Source organism: Rhincodon typus, chromosome 20 (assembly GCF_021869965.1).
Source record: "Rhincodon typus isolate 14 chromosome 20, sRhiTyp1.1, whole genome shotgun sequence".
In the NCBI taxonomy this organism is placed as follows: domain Eukaryota; kingdom Metazoa; phylum Chordata; class Chondrichthyes; order Orectolobiformes; family Rhincodontidae; genus Rhincodon; species Rhincodon typus.
In genome coordinates this window covers 48,399,869-48,411,170 of record NC_063351.1, presented here as the reverse complement: position 1 = coordinate 48,411,170, position 11,302 = coordinate 48,399,869, and the positions used below count along the sequence as shown (strand labels likewise).

General features: G+C 45.6%; 1 protein-coding gene across 1 annotated transcript in view; it reads left to right on the top strand.

The window, feature by feature from the left end:
* Positions 1-399: 399 nt before the first annotated feature.
* The window catches only part of pdzd7a (PDZ domain containing 7a), a 101,642-nt gene continuing 90,739 nt past the window's right edge, over positions 400-11,302 (top strand). Inside the window, exons 1-2 of the mRNA XM_048608931.1 lie at positions 400-481; positions 4,644-5,089. Coding sequence (XP_048464888.1) covers positions 4,891-5,089 — 199 coding nt within the window. The 5' untranslated portion in view covers positions 400-481; positions 4,644-4,890. The remainder of the gene's footprint in view (positions 482-4,643; positions 5,090-11,302) is intronic.

Here is an 11,302-nt window from a genome sequence, read left to right as displayed (position 1 = left end):
GGAGACTGTGGTTGATCTTGTGGGGAATGGGTGCTCCACTGAGCGATTGGAAGTGGGAAGGGTGTTCCAGTGGGAGACTGTGGATGCGATTAGGTGCTCCACTGGGAGATTGAATGGGTGCTCCACTGGGAGTTTGGGGTGGGAATGGATTCTCCAGTGGGAGATTGAGGGTGGGAATGTGCGCTCCAGTGGGAAATTGGGGTTGACCTTGTGGGGAATGTGTGTTCCAGTTGGAGACTGGAGTTGACCTTGTGGGGAATGGGTGCTCCACTGAGAGATTGGTGGACGGTGGGGCAGGGGAACGAGTTGATTGACAGCTGGACAGACCAATGGGCAGCCTCCACGGCCGCTGGCGATCTGCACCAATGAGAAGAGAGGCTGGGGCCCGGAGTGGGCCGGCTTTGTGCCGGCCCCGGAGCGGGAGGGGAGGCCGTTGACCGTTAAACTGTCGCACCGTGTCCCTGACAGACAACAACAACAGGTGAGAGAATCCTTTCATTTCACCCTCTCCCTCCATCCCATTCCCCGCTCACAGCCTTTTAATTAATGCCGTATTTCCATCCCATCTGCCGGGCCCCCGGGTGGGGGTGTCCAAGGTGAAGAGAAATTACTCGAAGCTTCTCCGGCGGCGCCATCGACATCCAACAGCTCCCCTGGCTCCTATCTTCTAAAGGAATAAATAGTCTGAGAGGTGTCTCGGCCTCTTTACTCACCATTCTCATGCTGTTTTTCCTGTGGCTGTGTTTTGTTGCTTCTTTTATTTTTTTTTTTGTTGTTGTTTTTGCCGGTTTGTAGTGCCTTGTTGTCAAACCGTGAAGAAGCAGGAGTAGGCCATTCGGCCCCTCAGACCGGATCCAACATCCCTCATGCCCACCTCCCTCCCCTTTCCCCTGTAACGATGTGATCTATATGGACTTCAGTAAGGCATTCGACAAGGTTCCTCATGATAGAATGTTTAGCAAGGTTAGATCACATGGAATACGGGGAGAACTAGCCATTTGGATACAGGACTGGCTTGAGGGTAGAAGATGGAGGGTGGTGGTGGTGGAGGGTTGGCTTTCAGACTGGAAGCCTCTTGACGAGCGGTGTGCCACAAGGATCGATGCTGGGTCCACTGCTTTTCATCACTTATCTAAATGATTTGAATGTTAACACAAGAGGTATGGTTAGTAAGTTTGCCGATGACATCAAAGTTGGAGGTGTACTGGACAGCGAAGAAGGTTTACCTCAAGAATACAACGGGACCTTGATCAAATGGGCCATTGGAGTTTAATTTAGATAAATATGAGGTTCTGAATTTTGGTAAGGTAAATCAGAGCACAACTTCAATTAATGGTAAGGTCCTGGGCAATCTTTCTGAGCAAAGAGACCTTAGGGTGCACGTTCATAGTTCTTTGAAAGTAGAGTTGCAGGTAGAAAGATTTGTGAAAAGGGCGTTTGATACGCTTTCCTTTATTGGTCAGTGCATTGAGTATTGGAGTTGGGAGGTCATTTTGCAGCTGTACATGGCATTGCTTAGGTCTATTTTGGAATACTCCCTGCTATATGAAGGATGTTGTAAAACTTGAAAGGGTTCAAAAAAGATTTACAAGGATGTTGCCAGGGTTGGAGGGATTGAGTAAAAGGAAAAGGTTGAATAGGCTGGTGGTATTTTCTGTCAAGCGTCAGATGCTGAGGGGTGAGCTTATTGAGATTTATAAACTCACAAAAGACATGGGCAGGGTAAATAGACAAGGTATTTTCCCCAGGGTAGGGGAGCCCAAAACTAGAGGGCTTAAATTTAGGCGGGAGAGGAAAGATTTAAAAGGGATCTAAGGGGCAACGTTTTCACACCGAGGGCGATGCATGTATGGAATGAGCTGCCAGAGGAAGTGGTGGAGGCTGGTACAATTATAATGTTTAAAAACGTGGGTATGATGGGTATATGAATAGGAAGAGTTTAGAAGGATATGGGCCAAATGCTGGCAAATGGGGACCAGATTAAGATGTCTGGTTGGCATGGACAAGTTGGACCGAAGGGTCTGTTTTCATGCTGTATAGCTCTATGACTCTATGACCCCTGGATTCCCTGACTGATCAGGAATCTATCTGTCTATCTCAGCCTTAAATGTACACAAGGACTCTGCCCCACAGCTCTCTGTGCCAAGGAATTTGAAAGACTCACAGACCTCCGAGAGAAGAAATTCCTCCTCATCCTAGTCTTAAATTGGTGCCACCTTTATTCTGAGACTATGTCCTCTGGTCCCAGACGCTGCGATGGGGGGAAGCATTCTCTCAGCATTTGTCAAGCCCCTTAAGAATCCTACACCTTTCAATGAGATCACCTCTCCTTCAAATTCCAACGAGCAGAGTCCCAATCTGTTCACCCCTTGCTGATCAGACAGTCTCTCCGTACGCGGGATCGTCCCAGTGAGCCTTCTCTGAACTGCCTCCGGTTAAATTATATCTTAAATAAGGGGGCCAGACTGCTCTCAGTACACCTGGTGTGGTCTCACCTGCACCTTGTATGGTTGCAGTTGTTGTTGTTAATTTTTGTTGTTTATTTTGTTGTTTTCTTTCCACCCCTTGACTCGGGCACTTCACTTGCCAGCCTGGGCCCCACCTGGCACAGGCTGGCTTTGGGGTTGTGGGGGTGGAGCGGCTGCTCTCACCCAGCTTTGGGAATGGGTGAAGATAACTCATTACTTTTGTTGGCCATGATGCCTTGGCTGCAGGGGCACCTGGTGGTGCAATGGTAGTGTCCCTACCTCTGGACCAGGTGGTCTGTGTTCAAATCCCAGAGATGTGATATAACACATCTGAACAAAAATCTACCTCACCTCCGAAAGTTTGTGTTTTCAAATAAACCTGTTACATGAAAACCTGATGTTGTGCAATTTCGAACTTGCCATGCAGTTTACTATGCCTTGGCACCATCTCCTTTCCAGAGGCTGACTACCACAGACCTCTACCTCTGTCTGCCCTGTCCTGACATTCTGCGTTAGTCAACTCCATCCATCATTCACTCTGCTTTGCTTCCCTCTCCCATGTTTTCCATTGATCTTCCCCTGCAGTAGTTATCTCTTTCTATGTCTACTCCAGTGATGTGTTTAAAGGGCTGTATCTTTCTTTCCTTAATCAGAAGTTGCTGGAAAAGCTCAGCAGGTCTGGCAGCATCTGTGGAGAAACAGAGTTAACATTTTGGGTCCGGTGACCCTTCCTCTGAGGAGTTCTGAGGAAGGGTTACTGGACCCAAAATGTTAACACTGATTTTACAGATGCTGCCGGACCTGCTGAGCTTTTCCAGCAACTTCTATTTTTGTTCCTGATTTACAGCATCCACAGTTCTTTCGGTTTTTCTCTCCTTAATGTTGTTTACTCGTCAGCCATTTCAATTCCTTCCTCGTTTGTCCTTCTATCTTTGAAGGCTGTGCAGAATATCTTTCTATACATTCAGTTTGTCAATAGATTCTTTGTTTCCTATTTATGTCTCTGAGGTGTTTGACATAGATGACAAATTGTATCATCTCAACATTATTTCCAAAAGATTCATGTTCTTTATCCTTGATGTTAATATAGCCTTCATTCTGACAAATTTGTTACATGCCCTTTTTAAATAAAAAGATAAATGTTCAGATTTAGCTACCATCAACTTCCAGAATTTCTTTTGTTTCAACTGTATAATGAACTGCTCCAATGGATGGTGCTAAGCAGCTTTACCTGTTCAGTAGATTGCACTCTTACCTCTGAATTATAAAATTTTGCGTATAAGTCTCACTTGACCACTGAGAGTATTCTTCTTACATGGAAATATAATCTGAGGCCCTTTAGGAGTTTGTAAATTATCCTATGATAGTGTTCTAGAAAAGCAAAGTTATTCCTAATGTCCCAGCTAATAGTTATCCCTCAATCAACATTACAGTACAACAGTTTATCTGGTCACTATCTTATGGGTGTTGGTAGGAGATCCTATGCATAAATTAGCTGTTGGGTTTCCTACAGTTTAATAGTGACTACACTTCAAAACTATTTAATTGGCTGAAAAGTGTTTTGAGATATCTAGCAGTAAGGGAAAATGCTATGTAAATACAAGGTTTTTTTCGGTCTAAATCAGAAATGTTTGCATTTCCTTTCAGTCAGTAAAGGATGCATTGAAGCATTGTCAAGTAATAAATAAGTTAAAGCATAATCTGGTAAAAGATGAGTTAAATCATGAACATGAATCATAAATCATAAAGTTTGAATTCTCTTGTGATCCAGTAAAGGTTGGGTTACATTGTTATTTAGTAAAGGACATGTTGAGTCATGGTTTAGTAGAGAATGAGTTATAGTATCTCAGTGTGATCACTTTTTGTTATCAAGTGTATAGAATTAGGTCGATGTGAGTGCCAGTTTTAATTCTGCAAATGTCATTTTGGTCTTTATTTAAATGACAAATTTTACATAATAAGTTGCCTGCTACATTAATCTGCAATGATCTGATTCTAATGGTAGAGCAATCTATTCAATGTTTTGCTGTATAGTAAATAAATAAGTCAGTAATTAATGTTAGTTCATGCAATTTAATTCTAGTCCAGTGTTATCAATTTAGATACAGAGAACTTGCATTCATTTGATTTAACAGTCATGATTGATTTTTTTTTTTAAATCCTCAAAACTTTCAGGTTATCTCTGAGGCAAAATGGCGGAGAGTTTGACAAGTATTTGTTGCCACACAATGCTTGTTTCTGATATATTTTTCTACGTGCTGTCGCCAATTCATTGGAAGGAAGATGTAGGGCAAAGATTCCTTTGTAATATTTAAGACTATTAAAATGGAAGTAATTAGCAGATCAATTTCTTTTGCGTGATAATTACGCCAAAATTTATGCAATCCAGATTTTTAATGAATTGTTGGTGGACTATACCAGCATGGCTCATTCATTTGACTCTGCAAGAAGGGAAATGACTGATGCTATACACATCAGCAATCATGCTGGTGGTGCAAACACAGCAACAAAGTACCTGCTGAAGAAACAGCACAAGCAAATGAATGGACAGCCTCGAGACACGCGATCTGCCTCGCCAATGGGCAGGGTGATCCTTATTACTGGTACTTCCCCAGTTGAAGGTAAGTGATCACAATGACACTACAATTAATGAAAATAATCCACTTTACAATTACTTTTAATTTGGAACAGGTTGCAGAGACGATAAACAGTTTGACTGCTGTCAAAGCTTTCAACAATAGTGAATGGATTAGAGCTGTCCTTTATTTCTAGATTCTGAATAGAATCCAGTTGAAAATTATAATCTGAAAATATGTTCCCTTTCCAAAATAAACAACTGTGGATGCTGACAATCTGAAATAAACAGAGAAAATTTGAGGAATACACAATAGGCAGTTCTGTGTAGATAGAAACAGAAGGCCAAATTTTATCAGCAATCTGTTAAATGTATAATTCAGCAAGTTTCATGAAAGGTTTCTTTTTGTGAGCCCTACTGATCTTTGTCACACTGTTCTCAACAACCCACTTTGTTATATCTCAATGGTGCCTGCGTGTTTAATCGCTCCTCCCGCGGAGGTGAAAGTACTCACCATTGCCAGGACCTCCAAGATTCCTGATGCTGGTGCCATTTTTAGAGCCAGCTAACACTCCCCTACACCATACATGTAATGACAGGGGAACCAAAAGGAGATACTTCTCAGGGCACTGGAGTGAGACACATGACACTTCATTGTAAATACAAGTGCATGATAGTAAATGTGTTTCTACTTAAGAATCAAGCCAGATAGGTTACCTATCCTTCGCATCATCCCATCACAAAAGTCTGGAAAAAGGAGTGCCAGTCTTTTCCTGATACCCAGCGTAACTGAACATCATCTCATTATTTACTTTCACATTCACATACTGGAAAGCCTTGAATCTTTTATACACTTTCATTTTTATTTAGCAACTGCAAAAATGCAGAAAAAGTAAGCAAGCAAAGCTGCACATTTTGTTCTGGTAACAGACAGAGACTGCTTGCCTCTTGAACCACACCAAATTTATAGTGATAGCCACACCCAGCTTACATCCATTGGAACCGGGCGCCAATTAAATCTTGGCTAACAAGGTGTAGAGCTGGATGAACACAGCAGGCCAAGCAGCATCAGAGGAGCAGGAAAGCTGACGTTTCAGGTATAGACCCTTCTTCAGAAATGGGGGAGGGGAAGGGGATTCTGAAATAAATAGGGAGAGAGGGGGAGGTGGATAGAAGATGGATAAAGGAGAAGATAGGTGGAGAGGAGCGACAGGTCAAAGAGGCGGGGTTGGAGCCAGTAAAGGTGAGTGTAGGTGGGGAGTTAGGGAGGGGATAGGTCGGTTCAAGGAGGCGGGATGAGGCTAGTAGGTAGGAGGTGGGGGTGAGGCTTGAGGTGGGACGAGTGGATAGGTGGGAGGACAGGTTAGGGAGGCGGGGACGAGCTGGGCTGGTTTTGGGATGCAGTCGGGGGAGGGGAGATTTTGAAGCTTGTGAAGTCCACATTGATACCATTGGCCTGCAGGGTTCCCAAGCAAAATATGAGATGCTGCTCCTGCAACCTTCAGGTGGCATCGTTGTGGCGTTGCAGGAGGCCCAGGATGGACATGTCGTCCAAGGAGTGGGAGGGGGAGTTGAAATGGCTCGCAACTGGGTGGTGTGGTTATTGTTGCGAACCGAACGTAGGTGTTCCACAAAGCGGTCCCTAAGCCTCCGCATAGTTTCCCCGATGTAGAGGAGGCCACAACGGGAACAGCGGATACAGTACACCACATTAGCAGATGTGCAGGTGAACATCTGTTTGATGTGGAAGGTCTTCTTAGGGCCTGGGATAGGGTTGAGGAGGGAGGTGTAGGGGCAGTTGTAGCACTTCCTGTGGTTGCAGGGAAAAGTGCCGGGGGTGGTTGGGCTGGTGGGGAGTGTGAAGCGGACAAGGGAGTCATGGAGAGAGTGGTCCCTCTGGAAAGCAGATAAAGGTGGGGAGGGAAAAATATCTTTGGTTGAGGGGGTCAGATTGCAGATGGCGGAAGTGTCGGAGGATGATGCGTTGGATCCGGAGGTTGGTGGGGTGGTACGTGAGGACAAGGGGGATTCTGTTTTGGTTGTTATTGTGAGGAGGGGGTGTGAGGGATGAGTTGCGGGAAATGCGAGAGACATGGCCGAGGGCGTTTTCAACCACTGTGGAGGGGAAGTTGTGGTCCTTGAAAAACGAGGACATCTGGGATGTCCGGGAGTGGAATGCCTCATCTTGGGAGCAGACGCAGCGGAGGCGAAGGAATTGGGAATAGGGGATGGCCTTTTTGCAGGAAGGTGGGTGAGAGGAGGTGTATTCTGGGTAGCTGTGGGAGTCAGTAGGCTTGAAATGGATATCGGTTTCCAGGTGGTTGCCACACATGGAAACAGAGAGGTCCAGGAAGGAGAGAGAGGTATCGGAATTAAATCTTGTCTGGCTTTTTGCACCTGACCCTGCAGCACCCTATCATCTGAAGGTGATGTTTCTCATGCTCAATGTCCTCACCTTACTCCTCAGAAGACTGCAGCTTTGTATCAATGCACACCTCAGTCAGGATATTGCTTGAGAGTCATGAGACCTGATTTCAGAGAGTCGCCCTTGTCTTCCAGTAACCATCTTTATAAGGCTTCCGTCTGTTGACAGTTTAGCATATTTCTCCATACAATAGGACATGGAGAATCCAACATGGAGGGTCAAGGAATGTCTCTAGTGGACCTCTGACATAGGGATTTTATTCAGATGAATTCAGCACAAGCTACATCACACCAAATATAGTGGAGATTGTAGGTGCTGTATGATTACGATACCTTGCTCCCCCCTCCCTCCCCCGATCCCCAATGTTACCCAAGAAAGGCTGCATTACTTATAAACCATGTTAGTGAATAACAATAGTTCAAAGTGAGAGGAAATCAGTTCTGTGTCCTTATGTAATCTATGCGATCATGGACTGTTTTCATGAACAGTGGCCCCCAAGTGCCATTTTTAAGATTGCTTGTCATTACATATGTTTCACAGTTCAATCTGCAGTGACATGGTCAAGATTGTTCGTGGCTAGGATTTGGATCCCCTGAATGTAAACTGTCCTCCTTGACCTGACTGAGGATTACTCCCGTTAGACTTTGAAACATGTGTAAATGGTTGATGCAAATAATGTGTGTTTACCACGTATGCTACTGCTATATAATGTTGGTGTGAGATCGGCGCACAGTGCTATACAGCAGTAGGTCCTTCCACTTGACTGATAACAGCTAATAGCTATGACAAGCTGTGTGGATTTGTGTCTGCGCTAAACCACACAGTAAGACAGAAGGACTGTGAGCCTTTAAATTCTGGCTGTGGGGGGAAAGGACAAAAAGACATGGTGTGAGAATCCAAAGAGATGCAAACTGAGTAGGCAGTAAGAGAGCATTCGAACAGCCCTAAGGTGCACCTTAGTCCAATCCATGAGCTGGGTGCTTCTCCATATGTGCAAAGTGCCCTGGCAACAACATTACAAAGACGGGTGCTTGGTTGCTCCAGCGTAAAGCAGTGAAATGTAGAACATTATTGTAAGTCAGTTGGAGATGTGTCATGAAGGTGCAGCTGGTACACATTTGATGCCAACCTCTGCAGTGGTGGTTTGCAAGCAGTTGCTGCCCATGGAATGTGCTATGAGAGGTTGGCAACTGTTGTCCAAGGTGGAGGCTCAGAAGAGAAAGTGACGAGCTGGAGACGCCAAGGTAGCGCTGTGATCTTCATGTCAGGAATTGTCACCATCTAGTTTCTCTCCAGTGAGTAGGAGAATGGGAAACTGCATATCAATGAGGTGAGATTAGGTAATGATGGCATGCTAATGCAGGCAAATAGATACAAACAGGTTTCTCGCTGCTCCCTAGTGAGATTATTGTCACATCATTCAACATATAATTTGAGAACTGAACTATATTGTTCTTGACACTAAGAATCTTATTTCTAGTGATTCTGCCTATTTCCCAACTGACTTGTCATTACCTATGCCATTCAGTGGCTAGGAAGACTCTGCCCAGAGTCAATATTTCAGGTTTTGACTTGTCGTTGGAACTGGGAACAGAATTAAACAGGTGGGAAACCCAGCCACTCAAAAAGTCAGAGAGAAAGCATTTAGTACTTGGATTCCTGCCTATCACTAGGGAGGAAGTCCTAGCTGAGAGCTGTTAACTAATCAGGAGCATGACTATTTTCAGCTGGCAGTTAAGAGCCAATCACATTGTTATGGGCCCGAGGGTTCCATGCAGGCAAGATCAGGTAAGGGTGTCACATTTCTTTCAACAAAGGGCTTAAGTATACAGTGGGTTTTAATGACAATTAATGATAGTTATCATGATTAGCATTCCTGACAGCAGCTTGTACTCAAGATTTATTAATTGAATTTAAATTCCAAAAGCTGCCAAGGTGGGATTTGAATGTATTACTTCAGAGCAATAGCTTTTGGATTCTAAACCACGAGTCCAGTGACATTACCACTACACCAACATAGCATCATATGCGCACAGAAAGAGACCCTTCAGTCCAATTTGTCCATGCCAACCCAGATATCCTAAATTAATGAGATAACAAGGTGTAGAGCTGGATGAACACAGCAGGCCAAGCAGCATCACAGGAGCAGGAAGGCTGACGTTTCAGGCCTAGACCCTTCTTCAGAAATGGGGGAGGGGAAGGAGGTTCTGAAATAAATAGGGAGAGACGGGGAGGCGGATAGAAGATGGATAGAGGAGAAGATAGGTGGAGAGGAGACAGACAGGTCAAAGAGGTGGGGATGGAGCCAGTAAAGGTGAGTGTAGGTGGGGAGTTAGGGAGGGGATAGGTCAGTCCAGGGAGGACGGACAGGTCAAGGGGGCAGGATGAGGTTGGTAGGTAGGAGATGGAGGTGGGGCTTGAGGTGGGAGGAGGGGATAGGTGGGAGGAAGGACAGGTTAGGGAGGCGGGGACGAGCTGGGCTGGTTTTGGGATGCAGTAGGAGGAGGGGAGATTTAGAAGCTTGTGAAGTTCACATTGATACCATTGGGCTGCAGGGTTCCCAAGCAGAATATGAGTTGCTGTTCCTGCAACGTTCGGGTGGCATCGTTGTGGCACTGCAGGAGGCTCAGGATGGACATGTCATCTGGGGAATGGGAGGGGGAGTTGAAATGGTTCGCGACTGGGAGGTGCAGTTGTTTAGTGCGAACCGAGCGTAGGTGTTCTGCAAAGCGGTCCCCAAGCCTCCGTTTGGTTTCCCCCAGGTAGAGGAGGCCACAACGGGAACAGCGGATGCAGTATACCACATTAGCAGATGTGCAGGTGAACATCTGCTAGATGTGGAAAGTCTTTTTGGGGCCTGGGATGGGGGTGAGGGGGGAGGTGTAGGGGCAGGTGTAGCACTTTCTGCGGTTGCAGGGAAAAGTGCCGGGTGTAGTGGGGCTGGAGAGGAGTGTGGAGCGGACAAGGGAGTCACGGAGAGAGTGGTCCCTCTGGAAAGCAGATAAGGGTGGGGAGGGAAGAATGTCTTTGGTGGTGGGGTCGGATTGCAGATGGCGAAAGTGTCGGAGGATGATGCGTTTGGATCCGGAGGTTGGTGGGGTGGTACGTGAGGACGAGGGGGATTCTGTTTTGGTTGTTATTGCGGGGAGGGGATGTGAGGGATGAGTTGCGGGAAATGCGGGAGACACGGTCGAGGGCGTTTTCGACCACTGAGGGGGGGATGTTGCGGTCCTTGAAAAACGAGGAACTATGAACCTGCATTCCAAGGTCTCTTTGTTTGGCAACACTCCCCAGGACCTTACCATTAAGTGTATAAGTCCTGCCCTGATTTGCCTTTCCAAAATGTAGCACCTCACATTTATCTAGATGAACTCCATTTGCCGCTCCTTGGCCCATTGGCCCATCTGACCAATGACCCATTATACTCCGAGGTAACCTTCTTCGCTTTCCTCTACACTACCAATTTTGGTGTCACTTTCAAACTTACTAACCATATCACCTATCTTCATATCCAAATCATTTATATAAATGCCAAAAAGGAGTGGACCCAGTACTGATCCTTGCAGCACATATCTTGGTCACAGGCCGCCCGTCTCCGTTTAAACTGTCACAGGTCTGTGGGGTGGGGAGGAGTGTGGTTCCTTGATTGAAGAAAAAGGAAGACATATTAGAAGTGCTGTTGTGGAAGGTTACATGTCAGAACAAATGTGGCAGAGAAACAAATCTGGAAGAATGGAGTGAGTTCCTTACAGGATGCGGGAAATGAGGAATGTAGTCAAGGTAGCTGTGGGAGTTAGTGGACGCATATTGAATGTTGGTAGACTATTTTAATTC